General features: G+C 39.2%; 4 protein-coding genes across 7 annotated transcripts in view; 2 read left to right on the top strand and 2 right to left on the bottom strand.

Moving 5' to 3' along the window:
• Positions 1 to 9,637, top strand: part of eml5 (EMAP like 5) — a 49,309-nt gene extending 39,672 nt beyond the window's left edge. For 3 of the 4 annotated variants that reach the window (XM_077556428.1, XM_077556420.1, XM_077556436.1), the window contains 16 exons: positions 445 to 453; positions 689 to 767; positions 1,007 to 1,136; positions 1,208 to 1,306; positions 2,892 to 2,912; positions 2,999 to 3,172; positions 3,250 to 3,458; positions 3,649 to 3,806; positions 3,918 to 4,032; positions 4,119 to 4,307; positions 5,118 to 5,290; positions 5,372 to 5,534; positions 5,612 to 5,715; positions 5,898 to 6,051; positions 7,302 to 7,402; positions 7,486 to 9,637. In XM_077556428.1, the coding sequence (XP_077412554.1) occupies positions 445 to 453; positions 689 to 767; positions 1,007 to 1,136; positions 1,208 to 1,306; positions 2,892 to 2,912; positions 2,999 to 3,172; positions 3,250 to 3,458; positions 3,649 to 3,806; positions 3,918 to 4,032; positions 4,119 to 4,307; positions 5,118 to 5,290; positions 5,372 to 5,534; positions 5,612 to 5,715; positions 5,898 to 6,051; positions 7,302 to 7,402; positions 7,486 to 7,522 (1,915 nt within the window). In that variant the 3' untranslated portion in view covers positions 7,523 to 9,637. Of the gene's footprint in view, positions 1 to 444; positions 454 to 688; positions 768 to 1,006; positions 1,137 to 1,207; positions 1,307 to 2,891; positions 2,913 to 2,998; positions 3,173 to 3,249; positions 3,459 to 3,648; positions 3,809 to 3,917; positions 4,033 to 4,118; positions 4,308 to 5,117; positions 5,291 to 5,371; positions 5,535 to 5,611; positions 5,716 to 5,897; positions 6,052 to 7,301; positions 7,403 to 7,485 lie in introns of those variants that run through there. The other variant, XM_077556446.1, reaches the window with a different exon arrangement.
• A 623-nt stretch (positions 9,638 to 10,260) lies between these two features.
• On the bottom strand, positions 10,261 to 11,600 carry isca2 (iron-sulfur cluster assembly 2). Its single transcript, XM_077578935.1, has 4 exons — positions 11,454 to 11,600; positions 11,086 to 11,251; positions 10,751 to 10,866; positions 10,261 to 10,675 (listed from the first exon to the last, which is right to left on the bottom strand). The coding sequence occupies exons 1-4, from the start codon at positions 11,513 to 11,515 to the stop codon at positions 10,501 to 10,503; spliced, it is 519 nt and encodes a 172-aa protein (XP_077435061.1). The 5' UTR covers positions 11,516 to 11,600; the 3' UTR covers positions 10,261 to 10,500.
• Positions 11,601 to 12,661: 1,061 nt separating this feature from the next.
• Positions 12,662 to 15,107, top strand: LOC144043141 (NPC intracellular cholesterol transporter 2-like). Its single transcript, XM_077556396.1, has 5 exons — positions 12,662 to 12,901; positions 13,083 to 13,183; positions 14,145 to 14,252; positions 14,323 to 14,495; positions 14,653 to 15,107. Exons 2-5 carry the CDS (start codon positions 13,105 to 13,107, stop codon positions 14,734 to 14,736), a joined length of 444 nt encoding a protein of 147 aa, XP_077412522.1. The 5' UTR covers positions 12,662 to 12,901; positions 13,083 to 13,104; the 3' UTR covers positions 14,737 to 15,107.
• Positions 15,108 to 15,152: 45 nt separating this feature from the next.
• gskip (gsk3b interacting protein) lies at positions 15,153 to 18,005 on the bottom strand. The gene is made up of 3 exons (XM_077556404.1): positions 17,737 to 18,005; positions 16,189 to 16,433; positions 15,153 to 15,883 (listed from the first exon to the last, which is right to left on the bottom strand). The coding sequence occupies exons 2-3, from the start codon at positions 16,429 to 16,431 to the stop codon at positions 15,725 to 15,727; spliced, it is 402 nt and encodes a 133-aa protein (XP_077412530.1). The 5' UTR covers positions 16,432 to 16,433; positions 17,737 to 18,005; the 3' UTR covers positions 15,153 to 15,724.
• Positions 18,006 to 18,046: the final 41 nt, after the last annotated feature.

Genomic DNA, 18,046 nt, shown 5'->3' with positions numbered 1-18,046 from the left:
CACTCAATTCTCCACCCATATTAAATAGCTTAGGCAGAAAAAGCTTTTGCAATTGTCTGCTTCGGATAGGGACTCATTTGGATGCATTTCCTAGCAGGAATTTGCCAAAGTATGAGCCCTGGAATTCAAACCAAACCCCTAAAACAAATTACGAATTGTGATGTTTTTTTTTTTTTTGACTAAAAATGAATTGAATCTCTTTTCTGGAACAGCTGAAATGGTATAAAGTCTAAAAGCGTAAAGGAGATTCCACAAAGGAGCAGAAGTCCTTGAAATGGACTTTGGTTGTCATGGTTACAGGCTGGCACTGACTTCTCTACTTTATGTCCTCAGTGGCTGAAGTGTTGTTGAAGTGCATATCCAGTGAACAGCATCAGTGAGTACTGTATGAAACATTTAGAGTAATTCCTTTTTTTTTTTTCCTTTGCTATTGCTACCATGCAGAGGTTCAAGGTAAGCTAATTACCACGATTGCACAGGTGCATAGTTCAATTGCCTATATAGGAATTAAACGTGAAGCTTGTTACAGTTATACAACTTGTGCTAACCTATCACTATCGGATTCTAAACAAAGTATGTCTTCATTTGTTTATACCTTGCCACAAAAAACAGCATTTTTTAATCCTTCATGAAAAGCATGCATCACTGTGGTGATAAGCAGCCTTTGTAACACAGCAGTGTGTTTCAGACCTCCTGTTAGCAGAGCCCTGCCACAGCCTGAGAAGCTGCAGACTAACAATGTCGGCAAAAAGAAGAGACCCATCGACGTAAGAGCAACTTCACTACAAACACTATAAAAAATTCTTCTTTCTGGCGTGTCTCAAACAACAAATGATTATAAATGCTCTAACGTGACGTGATTTCATTTGAAGATTTGTGCACAACCCTCTATGCCGACGCTCTTAACCGAATGATGATTTCAGCTATGAGCTGGCTGTGGACGTCTTTGTTGTCATGACAACCACTTTTCTGATTTTCTGTCTGCCTGCTCTGACTTTCTCCGTAGGACCTGGTGTTGGAGCTGGTGTTCGGTTACCGTGGCAATGACTGCCGCAATAACGTGCATTACCTAAATGAGGGGGCGGACATCATTTACCACACAGCCTCGGTCGGCATCGTGCTCAACTTGACCACCTGTAGGATTTTACACACTCATTTTACATGACACTGTAAGCCACAAGTAATTCTACGGTATATTCTCTTGCAGCCTGCCAAAGTTTCTACGTTGAACACAGTGATGACATTCTGTGCCTGACAATCAATCAACATCCCAAATTCCCCAACGTGGTGGCAACTGGCCAAGTAGGTATGTTTGTGAGACGACGGCCTCTTGCATCAGCAGTTGCTTGTTCCTCTTTTACGTTTCTCTATTGCAGGGGTCAGCAACCTTTCCTGTCAAAAAGAGCCATTTTAGGTCAAATAAATGACAAAAAAAATCTGTCCGGAGCAGCAGAACATTTAAACATTGGGATGAAGGAAACAGTGTGTTAGTGTCTAATTAGCATTAATTACAGTTGCACCATAATTAAATAATAAAATTATGTGGCATCCAATACATAGAGAATAATTTTATTGTACCTTTTCTTTCTTTTTTCTTTTTATATTTTATGTTTTTCTGTCAAATTTCTGACATTTTTGGCAATTTTATGGACATGTTATGACATGGTTTTTTTTTTTGTGCCATTTTTTCCTGTCTTTTAAGCTATAAATTTTTATGGTCAGTTTTTGAACATTTCCTGCCTTTTTTTTTTAAATTTATTTATTAAATTTCTGACTATTTTGTCAATTTTTATGACATTTTATGGTAGCTTTCAAGATTTCTTTATTTGTTTTTTTGGAATTGTTATAGTTACTGTGTTAATGTCTTAGTTTCTGCCTTTTTAATTACATTTTCAAATGGTTTTTTGTGTTGTTTTGTTTTATGGTCATTTTCTGCTTTTCCTCTTCCTTTTTGGATATTTTAATGGTAGTTTTTAAAACTTTTTAATCTACCTTTCATCCCACTTTCTCTCACAACTTAAAAATTTGGACTGACGTTTTTTGAGTTTTTTTTTTTAATCATTAATTCATTTAAAGAATATATTATCTAAAAAATAAAAAATATATGTACAAAATAAAATATTTTCTACTAATTATTTTTAGAGATCCACAGTGAGCCAGAGGAGAGACCAGCTCAGTGGCCTAGTGGTACAGTGTCCACCCTGAGACTGGGAGGTCGTGGGTTCAATTCCCGGCCGGGTCATACCAAAAACTATAAAAATGGGACCCATTGCCGCTCTGCTTGACACTCAGCAATAACTCTTTGACTGCCAGACGTTTTCAGAAAAGGGATGCCGTGGGTGCCAGCTGATTTAAGCATTTTTGACTGATCTTTCAAGGTCCACAGAAAATTATGTGTTTGGACTATGGAAACACACATACTACCTTATTCCGTTTTTCAGTAATCAACAATAGAAAATGGTTAGTTTCACCTCGGTTTTTAAAAAAAAAACGTCTTTGGCACTCCTCCATAGGATTTTACTAAACGTTATTTAACGTTTTTGGCAGTCAAAGAGTTAAGGGTTGGAATTGGGAGGTTAGATCATCATATGAATCCCGAGCGCGGCTGCTGCTGCTGCTCACCGCTCCCTTAGGGGTTGGGTCAAATGCGGAGAACGAATTTGGGTGTGACAATCAGTGAATCTTATCTTATCTTATGCTCCAGAGCCATAGGTTGCAGACCCCTGGTATCAAGTAGCCACTACCCCTTCCTAAAGCTTTCTCAATACAGTCTGCTTGTGAAAATTACCTCAGTTTGTATAAAATGTACCCAAGTGCTATTGAGTGCCTTTTGCAAAAAAAAAAGCTTCAATAATATCTTAATCAGTCAAACAACTTTTCTGTCTTTTTAGGTGACACTGGTGACATGTCAGGTAAATCAATAAAAAAGCAACCCTAAAGGTTTGAAAAAAAAAACTGTTCACATTCTCATAATGTTGACGCTGTCCCGCTCCCTCAGCCACATCTCCATCTATTCACGTGTGGGACGCGATGACCAAGCAGACGTTATCGGTGCTGCGCTGTTTCCACTCGGGCGGCGTGTGCTCCGTCAGCTTCAGTGCCACAGGGAAGCTCCTGCTGTCTGTGGGCCTGGACTCGGAACACACCGTCACCATCTGGAAGTGGCAGGAAGGTACACGCGCTGATCTCGCACGGGAGACATCTTTAGACAGATCCACCTTGTATGTGGCCCTGGGTTTTGTCTCTCAGGTGCCAAAGTGGCCTGTCGGCTCGGCCACACGCAGAGGATCTTTGTGGCTGAGTTCCGTCCCGACTCGGACACTCATTTTGTCTCTGTGGGGATCAAGCATGTCCGCTTCTGGACACTAGCGGGTCGAGCTTTGCTCAGCAAGAAAGGATTGCTGAGCTCCATCGAGGACGCCCGCATGCAGACCATGTTGTCTGTCGCTTTTGGAGCGGTAAGCGGCTTCAGATCATCGTCAATCAGCATGAAGTCGGCTTGCTGTTAATCTAAGAATTGTTTCTGTTTTGAAAATGCTGCTTTTGCTACGTTATTTTTCTTGGATGAAATGCTGCGGAACAGTTTGTGCATTGCTTGCTCTGCTCTCTTAGACCACTAGATTAGTGCAAGATTTGTTTTCTTTTCAGAATAACTTGACATTTACAGGTACCATAAGTGGGGATGTGTGTGTGTGGAAAGATCACATTCTTATAAGGATAGTGGCCAAAGCTCACACGGGCCCCGTGTTCACCATGTACACAACGTTGAGAGATGGCCTGATTGTCACGGGAGGCAAGGAAAGGCCGTAAGTTACACGTCCTTGTTACACCATTTTTGGAGGTATTCCCTGAGTTTGTTAATTTATCATAATCCTGTGGAAGAATTTCATAAAAACATTTCATGCTCGCCTCTCCAGGTCTAAGGAAGGAGGAGCCCTCAAGCTCTGGGATCAGGAGTTGAAACGCTGCCGAGCCTTTCGATTAGAAACCGGACAGGTCATTGATTGTGTGCGTTCTGTATGCAGAGGAAAGGTAGCTATCAAAACCATAATGCTTGATAAACACTCAGCGAGAATCCTTTCAACATTGGAAATTGTTTTTCCTCTCGGTTGTATCAGGGTAAAATCCTGGTTGGAACCAGGAACGCAGAGATCATTGAGGTCGGGGAGAAGAATGCAGCGTGCAACATTTTGGTGAACGGTCACATGGACGGGCCGATTTGGGGTCTGGGGACACATCCAAGTAGAGACGTGTTTCTGTCTGCTGCAGAGGATGGGACGGTTCGACTGTGGGACATTCCGGAGAAGGTCAGTCCTGTCATTCACTTGGCTGTCCTATGGATTCATGGAAATCAAAAGTAACCAGTTCTAGGGCTAAACTGTAATAAATAAAAACTTATATATTAAAACACTTTGACTGCCAAAAACGTTAAATAACGTTTAGTAAAATCCTATGGAGGAGTGCCAAAGACGTTAAAAGACGTTTTTTTCAAAACACAGGTGAAACTAACCATTTTCTATTGTTGATTACTGAAAAACGGAATAAGGTTGAAACAAACTTTTTTTTCTGATGAAAGATGAGAGTACAATCTTTCATTTGGTAGTATGTGTGTTTCCATAGTCCAAACACATAATTTTCTGTGGACCTTGAAAGATCAGTCAAAAATGCTTAAATCGGCTGGCACCCACGGCATCCCTTTTCTGAAAACGTTAACTCATTCACTGCCATTGACGGCGATAGACGTCAAAAATTCATTTGAACTATTTCTATTAGTTTCACATTTTTTTCCCACTTTTGTTAACAAGAGTATGAAAACCTAGATTTTTTTTTTTTTTTTAGAAATACAGATATAAAATGTGTGATTAATTAAACATTTTAATCGCCTGACGCAACTTAAAGATTGGGATGTATGCTGCATTCAGTTCCATGCCAAAAAACATAAAAATTAAAAAGAAATGAGAAAAAAAATGGACGTAAGTGTTTTTCATATAGCAGAGACTATATAGCAAGTCACACCTGAGTATAAGTCGCAGGACCAACCAAACTACATATTAGCTGGCTCTCTTTATGATTTAATGACTGATTGTAGCTGTACTTTCACTTAATGGGTTCAACAGAAGATGCTGAACAAGGTGAACTTGGGTCACCCGGCATGCACCATCAGCTACAGTCCTGAAGGGGACATGGTGGCCATTGGCATGAAGAATGGCGAGTTCATCATCCTGCTGGTTGCGTCTCTCAAAATCTGGGGCAAGAAACGGGATCGCCGCTCCTCTATCCAGGATATTAGGTGAGAATGGTAGAGAAAAAAAAAAGGGATTCAAGTGATAAGTTGGGAAAAGGATTTGTAAGAACACCACATGTGTTTTAGGTTCAGTCCAAATTCACGCTACCTGGCCGTCGGCTCTTGCGAAAGCGCCGTCGACTTCTACGACCTGTCGCTCGGGCCGCAGTTGAACCGCATCAACTGTTGCCGGGACATCCCCAGCTTCGTCATGCAGATGGACTTCTCTGCAGACAGCTTGTACATCCAGGTGCGGAGCCCTCAGGAATCCGTCCCGGGTCCAAATCCCCCATCTAATCCTCCTTTTTTTTGGGCTTTTTCAATCAGGTATCCACTGGTGCTTACAAGCGGCTGGTGTACGAGGTGCCGTCGGGGAAGCAGGTCACGGAGCAGTCCCACATTGACAGGATTACCTGGGCCACCTGGACTAGGTCAGATGAGAAGCGCATCTCCTGAATATTTGTGTTTCACTATTCACAAAGTCACCTCCTTACATTTTTTTTTTCTCATCATGAATCCATCCGCCATATGTTATTTGTGTTCTTTGGTCCAAATTTTCTGTGAGTGAACAGAAATTGCTGAGTGGTCTCTTTTCCTCCCTCACTGTGTCCAGCGTCCTCGGGGACGAGGTGGTCGGCATCTGGTCACGGAACACAGACAAGGCAGACGTCACCTGTGCCTGCGTGTCCCACTCAGGCCTTAATGTAGTCACAGGCGATGACTTTGGAATGGTCAAGCTCTTTGACTTTCCATGTCCAGACAAGTTTGTAAGTACCACTACAGCAGTCCTTCTTAAATAGGGGTTCGAACACCCGAGGTGCGTAACCTCAGGGAACATGTTTGTTTGTTTTGCCGTGCTACATTAAAGTACATCCACTACAGTAGGTGGCAGTGGATTTTTTTTTCTTCTCCCTGGAGGGGGTAACAAAAAATATTTGAGAAGCACTTGCACTACAGTATTACTGCCTCTTGCGTCCACTGTAAATATTTGAACTATAGCACACCCTAGTGGCTGAGCACGCATTTGAGGTTAAAATCTAACAGATCGCTATTTGTAGATACTAGACAGTTTATTTTTTTGTTAGTTCATATTGTGGGTTTTTTGGTTCATTTAAATAATAATTAATACAAGTGTTTATAATTTGATGGCTTTTTTTTTTTTTACTGAATTACATAAATTAAATTAACTCATTCAATGCCATAATTTTTTTTTTTTTTAAAGATTAAAAATTAGGGGCGACAGGCATTGAATTTTTTTAAATTGTAATTAATCGCATAGCTTCACTAGTTAACTAACGATTAATCACAAATTTTATATCTGTTCTAAATGTACAATAAAAAAATTCTAGGTTTTCATACCCTTGTTAAAAAAAGTGGAAAAAAATGTTTAACTAATAATAGTTCAAATGATTTTTTTACGTTTACAGTCATTAATGGCAGTGAATGAATTAAAAAAGAAAAGAAACGATTATTTAAAATTTGGGGCGTCAGGCGATTAAAATTTGTAATCGGAATTAATCGCATGACGTCACTAGTTAACTCACGATTAATCACAAATTTTACATCTGTTCTAAATTTACAATAATTTATTTTCTAGGTTTTCATACTCTAGTTAACAAAAGTAGAAAAAAAATGTTAAACTAATAGAAATTGTTTAAATTAATTTTGGATGTTTATAGCCGTCAATGGCAGTGGATGAGTTAATTAATTGAAATACTGTAATTTATTCTCATTTTATTTAACTATAATTATTTTACCAAAATTTGGTAAAATAAAAATTGCAAACGTGCATAAATTGGTTTATTTTATTATTTTTATTGCTATTGTTTATGTTATTGTTTTTTTTTTAATTACTTTACCTTGTAACTGAACTCTATATTGTTTTTCGTTTTTCTTTTACAAATGAATGAAATAAATGATTGAAATGAATGAATTCTTAGATTACTTAGAAATGGCTATCTTCCATTTTCATATATCATGTTGTCATATGAATTAATTGTTTTTTTTTCACTTTCAGGCAAAACATAAACGCTTTTTGGGCCATTCAGCTCACTTGACAAATGTTCGCATCACAAATGGAGACCGCTTCGTGGTGAGCGCTGGTGGAGATGACAGAAGGTAAGACTTCAAATCGCATCATAATTCGCGTATGTCCCCTTTCACAATGAAATGTCAACATTGTCTCATGTGTACTTTTGTAGCCTCTTTGTGTGGAGGTGTGTCCACGCCCCCCACTGAAGGTCACATCCTGACCACCTCGCCTGTCGCCTCCCGGCGTGTCTTCCCAGTGAAGCGTAAAGGATGCATTTAAAAGAGGAGGAGGAGGAGGAGGAGGCCTGGCAGGCCCAACGTGAGGAATAAGTGCGACGCTAACTCACTGCCTCAAAACTTGGTGCATGCACACGTGCACATCATAGTGTGAATTGTAAACAAAGGTGGCGTGCATTCAGACCTACTCACATCATTATTGAAAAAAACAATAATTTTCATTTTAGATGTGCGTATCGACTAAGGTAGTGGTCCCCAACCCGGGTCGTGGACTGGGAACGGTTTTGTGTCACATTTGATTTCAAAGGAAAGAAACAGGTTGATGTCAAGCCACTTGACACTTGTCTCGGTCATGTGAAAAAAAATCTAAAATACAGCTGTTTCAAAAGTCTACACACCCTTGTTCAGGTGTCAGGTTTTCGTGGTATAAAAAATAGACCAAGATAATTATTTGAAAAATAAATAAAAATAGCACAATAGTGATGAAATGACGAGATAGATGTAGTCAGGGAGGTTACCAAGAGGTCGACAGCAACATTGAAGTAGCTGTAAGAATTTCTGGCGAGCATGTGACAACAATCTCCCATCTTCATATGTCTGGGCTGTGTGGCCTTAGGGTGGCCTTTTGTTACCCCCCACCCACCCCCCCAAAAAACGTACAGTAATTCCAAAAGGTATGTTAAGTGCGCTCAGAGACATTTTTAATGGTGGCAATGTGCTGAATCCCATTTCAGAAGTGTAAATGTGATTGGTCAATTCTGAACACAGCCAAATCCCCAGTTATGAGGATGTGCACACTTTAGCAACCAGAATCCCATTTCAGAAGTATAAATTTTGATTAGTCAAAATCTGAACACAGCCAAATCCCCAGTTATGAGGGTGTGCACACTTTTGCAACCAGAATCCCATTTCAGAAGTATAAATTTTGATTAGTCAAAATCTGAACACAGCCAAATCCCCAGTTATGAGGATGTGCACACTTTAGCAACCAGAATCCCATTTCAGAAGTATAAATTTTGATTAGTCAATTCTGAACACAGCCAAATCCCCAGTTATGAGGGTGTGCACACTTTTGCAACCAGATTCCCATTTCAGAAGTATAAATGTGATCGGTCAATTCTGAACACAGCCAAATCCCCAGTTATGAGGGTGTGCACACTTTTGCAACCAGATTCCCATTTCAGAAGTATAAATGTGATCGGTCAATTCTGAACACAGCCAAATCCCCAGTTATGAGGGTGTGCACACTTTTGCAACCACTTCATCTTAGTGTGTGTGTTTTTTAACTTCCCTCTCTTATTTTATTTTCCCAATTAAATTGTACGGGTTAGAAGTTGCATGACAAAAATCTGGCATTGAAGAGGGGTGTGTAAACTTTTCATAACCACTGCAATAAGCAGAATACCACGTTTAGACTAGAGGGAGCACATACAACATATTATTGCAAATACATTTTTGGACTTGACTTCTACTTGAAAGAGGGTTCACACTAATTGTGAGTTGCAATTTGTTGTTGCTTCTTTTCACGGTCCGTCAAAATATTGCGCAACGCAAAACTAATCCGTGGCGCAAAAAAAAGTTGGGGACCGCTGATTTAAAGGGATGCATTACTATTGTGGGATGAGTATTCCTGTCCCACAATTGAAGGCCTATTGTTTACTGACAATGCCATTAAAAAAAAAAAAAAAAATACTTGTAGCAAACTCGATTAGCCTTAACGTAAGTGTTATGAGTTTTTCTTTTTTTGTATTTTCATTTTGGATCATCATTTGTATGTTGTTTCTTTTTACTGGTAATTCCAAATCGTGTGGCCTTCCTCCTGAATGTAACATCCACTGTTATGTTCTGGATGTCAGCATGCCAAAGCAGACTATGCACTGTACACCCGACCCAGTCACTGTGTCGCCCTGATGGTTCATTTCTGTGCTTGTGTTGTGGTTGCTGGTGGTTGTTGTTGACTGGTCGATCCCACTCATGACTTGGTAATGAGTGCAGATGTGTTTTGTGTTTGTTCATTGGGTGTGCATGGAAGACGAGCCCGTCTGGAACACCCACCCGACCCGACCCAGAAAAAAAAAAAAAGAAGCTGTAATTTGATGTTCCGATGCACCCTAAAATATTTCACTCACTTTACAGTGCGCTGCTACAATGTATTATTGTCACATTTACATCAATATGAAGGGTGTAAATTAGCGTTTTGTGTAATTGGATATATTATACTTAAATGGAATGTTTGATCTGAAATGGAAAAAAAAGTGCAAAAATATTTTGCTCCTTTTAAGACTATATATATATATATACATACAGTATATAAAAAAAATACTACATATTTTGATTTATACCAGTGTAAATATCATTTGTAGATATTCTTTTTGTATATTTTTGTCGGATGTTTCTTAAAGTCCGCTTTAATATTAAGTAAAAGGAAAAAAATGAACAGGGGTTCTAACCTGTGAGTGTATGATGTTATGATGTGTGCAAATAGAAAATTTATTTAACCAATGTTGGTGCTCAATTATTATTAAAAAAAAATTAAAAAACTGCTCTGGCTTGTTTTTTGTGTGTGTGTTTTTAAACATAATTTCCTGAAAGACTGCCGGGGGGGGGGGGGGGGGGGGAATGATGGGACAATATATGAACTGTATGAGTTTTTCTCAAGTCGCTTTGGTACATTAAATCAATATAATGAACTACTAAACCCCTGAATGTCATATTTCCACATTTTATTTTCACAGCATAAATTCTTTTGGGCTATTTTTTTTTGTATTTTACTGTACATGCACTTTTGCTTTTGAAAAATTTGTTACAAGCTACAGTTGATAGTGAATTTTGCCACCAGTCAGTGAAACTTCATAGTCTATGTGATGCAAAAACAGCTAGTTAGTATATTGCCCAAAACGTCTTATGTCTCTTTTACACTGTCCAACCTGTGACAAGTACTTTGCGTTTTAAAGTTTAACAGAAAAGGAGCTGCCACAGGAGCAGCCATGATCGGCTTGGGGATTCTTGAGCACCTGGAAAGTGGCTCGGATAAGTTCTTGGCTATAATCCACCATGGATCCTCTCACAAACTCCAGGCTGTCCAGGTCCACGACGATGCCCACTCCGTCCTGCTCGAACACTCTTGAGAGCACAGAGACACGGAGAGAATGTATTTCGAGAGAGTTCAATGGCGTGACAAGAAAGGACATGCCGTACCTGTCATCTTCGGTCCTGTTAGAATCAAATGAAAACTTGTACTGGAAGCCGGAGCAGCCTCCCCCTTCCACGCGTATTCTCAGGTATTCTCCTTTCTCCGTGATCTCAGCAAGTCTCTGAAATAAAACAACGATTAGATTTAATATGAATGGACATTGGGATGTGAAACTATACAGCCAAGTCTCGACGGCCGGTTGCCATGGTAACAAAAGCCACGCTTGCTATTGGCCCATATTGTTATAACGTTACCACTGGACATGTCAATTAAACAGCTCTTGTATTGGATCTTACTCCCTTCGGTCTAAAACTATTCCAAGAGCACAATCGATGCTCACCTTGACACACGACTCAGTGAGGACGACATTTTCATCCAATAACGACCTCTGCTGGCTTGTGGTGTCGCTAAAAGGACGGAGACTCACAGTGGAAATGGGCTGAGGGCTGCGGAGAGGCCGATGAAAGCGTTGTCTCGCCGCAATGTTACCGACAAGCGCAGAAGCCCTGCAAAACATCACTGTTAGTGTTCATACGGTTGAATACGATGTCGCGTGTGACAATCACGCAATGAGCTTCGGAGTCGGCGAGTTAGCGAACGCCAATGACGTTCAAAAGTTAAAATTCCACATATCGCATTATATAAATTGAGGTTGTATGGGGGGGAAATGTCGTAATGTCATCGAGGTACACAAAAGCGCAATTTTACCTGGCGAGGCTCAATACTTTCGACTTTGACGCAGATATCATCGCTTGTACCACCGGTGACATCTTCCATAACAAACAATAAAGGAAGTCCCGCCCCGTGTAGGCGGAAGGACGCTATTGGCCAATGCCCTTCATAACAAATGCTGCGTTCCACGAAAGTGGTAAATTAGACTGATCCGACCTCCGACCAGGAAAAGTACACTGGAACGTCACTTTGAAGTCGAAAAATGCAAAGGCAAAAAGACATACTACGTAACTGTAACTTGAAAATTTAATAACAAATCATTTGTCAATATAACAACAAACAAAAACCTACAAATTGAATGAGTTTATACAAATAATCAGACCTTACAGTTAAATATTTCATCAAATAATAAATTGGTAAATAACCAAATTAGAGTATATGTCCGCAATCTTTTGTCTTTTCTTGTTGTTTCCAAATTCAATGTAACAACCAATATCAATCAAACATGAACTTATCATGAAAAAAAAATGGCTTTGTGAATATGCATGGAAGTAATTTTCCTAACAAAATAAAAAGACAAACAATGTTGCAGATTTTTGTATCTTCATGTGCAAAACAAGTGACAATATTTTTATCCTTAATCTTTATACCTTGTAGTATGGCCTGTCTTTTGAATAATACTTGGCTCGACATTTTCCTAGAACCTGACACTAAAGGGGAAATCACAGAAAAGATGAGTTAAATTTTCTGGATCAGTCACGGAAAGTACATCTATCATCTAATTTACCAAATCTGGAGACCAATACATTTGTTGGGTATATTTTATGCAATATCTCCCACCATTTCCAGCTGTTCAAAGTTATTTGGTTAAATGTCTTAAATGTTTGGAAGATAATATGTTCTTTTATTTATATGAATTAAAAAAATATATGAAAGCAATTTTTCTGGTTGTCAAAATGATTTGTGATGACTGTGAGCCAGAGCAAAAAAAAAAAAAAAAGTTAACGGAATCTTTGTTTACATTCGCCTTGAACGTTTTAGGTCACAACTGGTATCATCTGAGTGGGATCTTTCTCATTTCCCACTTTCATTGAATGCAGCAGTACACTCGGATGAGTCCAAATGCGTTCAAATGATTGGTTCACGTACCTGCCAATTCTTTAGTGTGAGTTCATATCATACTCTGGTTGTTCTGTCAGGCACATTGTTTTAACCTTATCTTCCCTCTGTCAATACTAATCTACAATAGAATGTGTTTATCTACCGTCATTTAAATTAGGCATACATTTTATAGAGTTGGTAATATTGCGTCCTGCTTGTTTTATGCCATTCCACAAAGGCATATCCCGTCAGACTAAATATTGGGCAAAACTCGTTCAAACTAGGCGTTACTTTTGTCTCGTGACATGAGGAAATAAAACGTGCTGGGCGGTTGTTTGTCACGCTACATCATTCTTGAAGCCGCTTGGGAAACTTCGAAAAGGGTACTGATTATTGATTTAGTTTTGGTTATTATGCTGAATTGGCCTGGGGGTGGAAATGCCGTGTCAGTGAACTGGTTGATCTGTGACCTCCTCTTGTTGACGAGGAATAAATCAGGTCACAGATTGAACGCTTTATGATACCGTTCCATTTTCTGATCAAGTCTTGACTATTTGTTTCTAGGTCGTCTTAAGGGGGCAGAAAGATGGATTTTCGAGCTGGCGTCTTTTTGCTCTGTTTAATGGGGTTCACCTGTGCGGACCCAGTCAAATACTTCGACTGTGGTAAGTCACAACTGTTCAACTACCACACTGTCTACTTTAATTCACTTTATTTTTATGTTCATGCTTTATATTTTTAAGTGACTGTTGGAAAATACCGAAAATATGAGAGGAAATTTTTTTATAATATTTGGGAGAGACGTTTGTATAATGTATTGACCACTGGCAGTGACACTTATACACGAGGTAGTTCACGAGATGCAATGTTTATAAAAATATATTTAAAAAAATAAAATAAAGAGGGAAAAACATTCTAAAATTTCTAAGGCATTATTTTTTTGAACTAATGGGTCAATTTGACCTACAATATAAATGCCAAGTTATCGAAAATGTCGGTGAGGAAACGGCTAAATGAATGAATGAATGTAACAACTTAAAATATTACAGTATTCTCAATAATGTAAATGTGAACATTTTTACTATAAATATTTTTTTCCAATTATTTATAATTCAACTTTGGTTAACACTCTTTGTGTTTATTTGTACATCAAGCATACATATTCATGGGTCAGTGAAGCCCGATAAATGTTAAACCATTAAAAATGCATATTTAATCATTTCGGTTGATACTGCATTATTCCATAAATATGAATTATAATGTTTGTTTGAATGGTATTTGCAACAACAAAAAAGTGCTTAAATTTAGATATTTTGACCCTCCTTTAGTCCCTTGTCACTGCCATGTTAATATACTATATAAAAAATACTTTCTAAAATTATCAAACCTTTTACTTCCTTTTTTTGAGGGGGGGGGGGGGGGGGCAGCTTTGACTATAGGGATAAATCTCAGCCATAATATAAAAGGAGGGCTAATCAATTAACCAAATGCAAGGGGGAAAAACCGTAAAATGAGTGCAACAAATTATAATATTATTACATATAATAATTTAAGCAGAATCAAAGACTGGAGCCGGCCATATGTTTCCAATTTTTAAGATTGAGTTTTTGTCTCTCTTATCTTCAGGCTCATCTTCAGGCAAAGTGACCATTGTGGACATTACTCCTTGTCCCACTCAGCCTTGCCAGCTGCATAGAGAACAGTCCTACAGTGTCAACGTGACTTTCGACAGCGGTGAGTGCTCCTTATTGATTTTTGAATGTCTTCTCTGCGTTATCTTCATTTTTGTTTTGTTTTTCTTTAGGCGTGCAAAGCAAGACGAGCAAAGCCGTGGTCCACGGCGTCATCGCCGGAGTTCCTGTCCCCTTCCCGATTCCCATCGAGGACGGCTGCAAGTCTGGAATCCAGTGTCCCATTCAGAAGCAGAAGAACTATCACTATTTGAACCAGCTTCCAGTCAAGAAGGTGTATCCTGCAGTAAGCAAACATTTAGCAGCAACATTTTCCTGACAGTATACATACTGTTTGTTTTAGAAGCGGAAGCCAAATGTCACTTCCTTTCACTTATGAAAACTAGCTTTGAAGGGCACCTGTTTCACTTCATTTTTTGTCTTGTTTGTTGTTCAACTTTCAGATAAAGCTGGTAGTGGAGTGGGAACTGCGAGACGACGCCAATCAAGATCTGTTCTGCATTAAGTTCCCTGTGGAAATTGTTTGAGCCAGGTGATATGCACTGCTTCTTTTTTTTAAGGGAATATTGACTGGTAGAAACTAAATGGAAATGATTCTACATACAAATCCTTGTTTTACTCACATTGCAGACTGATTTTAGAATGCATATCTTTTTGCCGTAATTTGATTGCACCGCACCAGTGATTAATGAATGGCACGTTGCAGACTAAACGCAGTAAAGGTTTGTGTTGGCAAATCTTAATTCAGCCGCTACGTTATCCTAATGGCTGCTATGTAGTCTGAATTTACACAGCAAACTTTTCAAGCTGTTGAAACGTTTGTAATTTCTTACTGTCTTTGTGCTATTTAGAACATGACAACTATAAATTTAATGAAAATAAAGATTTCTCAATGTTGTGAATTTGCTTGGAAAATGCAGGGGGGAAAAAACACACATCAAAGCATTATTTGAGAAACTTGTATTGGTCAGCTCAAAGGCCAGCAGCAAGAAAAGCGGCCCAAGATCAAACATTCTGAATCAGCATTTGAATTTTGAAACAAAAAATTCACACAAACTAGATAATAAAATAAAATAACACTGAAAGCCAAATCGCCATTCATGACATTGTGCTGTATTATACTGTAAGTCAACAGAATAAATCTACAACTAGCTTTGTTACCATTTGACATGCCTTTTCTATCTTGGTAACTTAGAAATAGATAAAGAGGTATGTTGTACTTCTCTAACCAAACGGTCATTAAGGCAGAATATTTGCGGAACGAGGAAGGAGCTTCCGCTTTGGCCCTTGAACTACTTTGTCGCCAGTTCACCAGCATCAGTCAGATTTGCATTGCAATGAGTACACAAGATGGAGAATTCTTGTGCAGCCAGTCAGGAATGAACTAACAAGAAGTCAATGGCTGATAAGGAACAAAAGCAGAATTGATAGGGCGGCGTACCACTTATTATAGCGGCAGGTGGACATTCTGTTTTTTTTTTTTTTAAACTTCTTTCAAAGAGACCTGCTTTGCTGTCACTGTCCATTTTGCTTGAGACTTTCAAGCCGCTGGAGTAGAGCGTTCCCAAAAGCTTCCCTGTAGCCTGGACTCAACGTGTCCAGGAGCGAGTAAATGGTCTCGTGGTACTGAGAACTCAGGTCCTCGTCCACTTCGTTAAAAGCGTAGCCCACCACCTGTTTGGACAGAAGACATCGATCACTCAAATTTTGTTCTATCGTTGCATCCTATTTTTGTTATCAATTTAATATGACCCTCAGAAGTAGTGATGGGGAAATGAAGCTTCATGAAGCATTTGTGATAGATATAAATTAATTTGTGATATATATCATTTAATTCCGCCAGATGGTGCTAGTGGATCTATAAACCAAGATTGCCATCTAGAGGAATCCAAAAATATCACTGATGCTTCATTTGTCCATCACTTACAACAACAAAAAAAGGTGAAATGGGCCCTTCTAAAACAAAAGCTTTCCCCTACCCTGAGTCCTGCTTCTGTGAGCTCCAGACAATAGCGGTTGCCTTCTCGAGTCTCCACGTTAATATAAGCCACGTCTGGTGAATTGCTGAGGTTTTTGGACACGTGCATTTGAGCCACAGCGAAAAGGACGTCGTTGACGACGGCGTCCGCCTCCAGTCTCATGTCCTTGACGTCACACAGCTCTACGCATTGGTCTTCAAATGCAGACACCATGGGGTCCTCGGGCTGGCAGTCCACTTCCATTCCTTGTAAGACATTAGACGCACAAACACAATGACTCACTGCAGTGTCATCAAAATCTAAAAATGCTGCTGCACAAAATGAGAACTATGACCTCTCAAACAGCTGGTGTCATCGCATTTAAAAGCAAGTGCTACTGTACTTCCAGTCATGCATGTCAATTATACACTTGTGTAAAGTGAACAACACTTCATTCTGTTGAATTTGTTTTTCCGGAAGCAGCCGACAGTCAAACGAGTTGACTCTTGTCTTGGCCCACTTGTGTGTACAGTATTTCCTGCATATATGATGCTAGTCCAGACATAAATCGTTTTCTGGGCCATTGCATTTTTAGGGAGACCCTGTCACGAATAACAAAAATCACAATCTTTTATTTATAAACAAAATATAGAACATTTGATACAGAAGACATGTTCACAATTACATTCTTCTTCTGTTTTAATTCATTAGTAAGTTCCAGTATCCCATCACTGGTACGCTATTTTTTAGTACAGACCCGAAGGCTATACATGTAGTCCTTGGGGCTAACGAATACCCACTTGCACCATTTATGAAATTTTATTTTTTAGGACAATGCATGTAAATTATCAGAGCAAAGAGGCATCCATGTTGGCACAGTGCCTCTTTTGTCTTGCACCTGTGTGTAACTGCTTACCCCACCCCGTCTGTTTTCAGAGAAGTAGAAAATCAAAGCCAATTGATGGTTTAAAAAAAAAAAAACTTAGAAGAGGCAGTGCTTTTACTCAACTTTGCCAGCAACCTACGTTATCGTGTCCAGTTTTGAAGTCTACTGACGGTGACAGCCAGTATTAACAGTTATTGGAAACCTTGACTTTACAAAAAAATATCTTGAAAAAAATATATTTTCTCTCTTTACTACATTTTCTTTGGTAGTTTTTTCTCCTTATTGTTATTTTTTAGGCGCAGTATCCTGCTTTCAAGCAACTCGTGTGTGACGTCATTCCCATCAGCGTTCCGATTTACGAGGTTACTGGAACGCAGCATAAGGGTCCAACACACATGATAAATACTGTACTATAGGAGTTTAAACTTAACTTCAAACGTTTCAGTAACAATCGTTAAATCAACAACCATCTATAAGATTTAAAGTGGCACTTTTTGCGTCGTTTCTCGCGTCTTGGGCGGTCAGCAAACAAACCCACGCAATGTAGGCCACAAGTAATTAGTGCGTTTGCATCGTGCAGCACATGAAGGCATGACATTTGTTGTTTCATTGCAATCGAATGGCAATGCAACACGTATTTGTGATTAAAAAAATAAAATAAACACGCGTGCATTTTTCCTCACCTATCTGGTTGTGTTCTTCCGTGGAAGCTTCCAGCCCACAGTGAGCTCTTCGTGGGGGCGGGTTAGCTGACGGTTGATGGAAACCCGTCGAGTCGCTACTTTGTGTCTAACTAAAACAACTCTGTTACGTATAAATACCGTATTTTCAGTTGTCCGAGTTTGTATCCAACTAATAACGTTAAAAAACTGGATAAAGTAAGTGTGCCGTACATGACATCGCCATGTTATGACGCAGCTGAGTTAGTCCCACCCCATAATAGTAAGTTAGTTTCAACTGGAAGAAATCTATTGGTTGGAAAATTAGAAAGGC

Source organism: Vanacampus margaritifer, chromosome 1, assembly GCF_051991255.1.
Source record: "Vanacampus margaritifer isolate UIUO_Vmar chromosome 1, RoL_Vmar_1.0, whole genome shotgun sequence".
NCBI lineage: Eukaryota > Metazoa > Chordata > Actinopteri > Syngnathiformes > Syngnathidae > Vanacampus > Vanacampus margaritifer.
The sequence above is the reverse complement of the archived record's forward strand: the minus strand, read 5'-3'. Positions and strand labels throughout refer to the sequence as shown.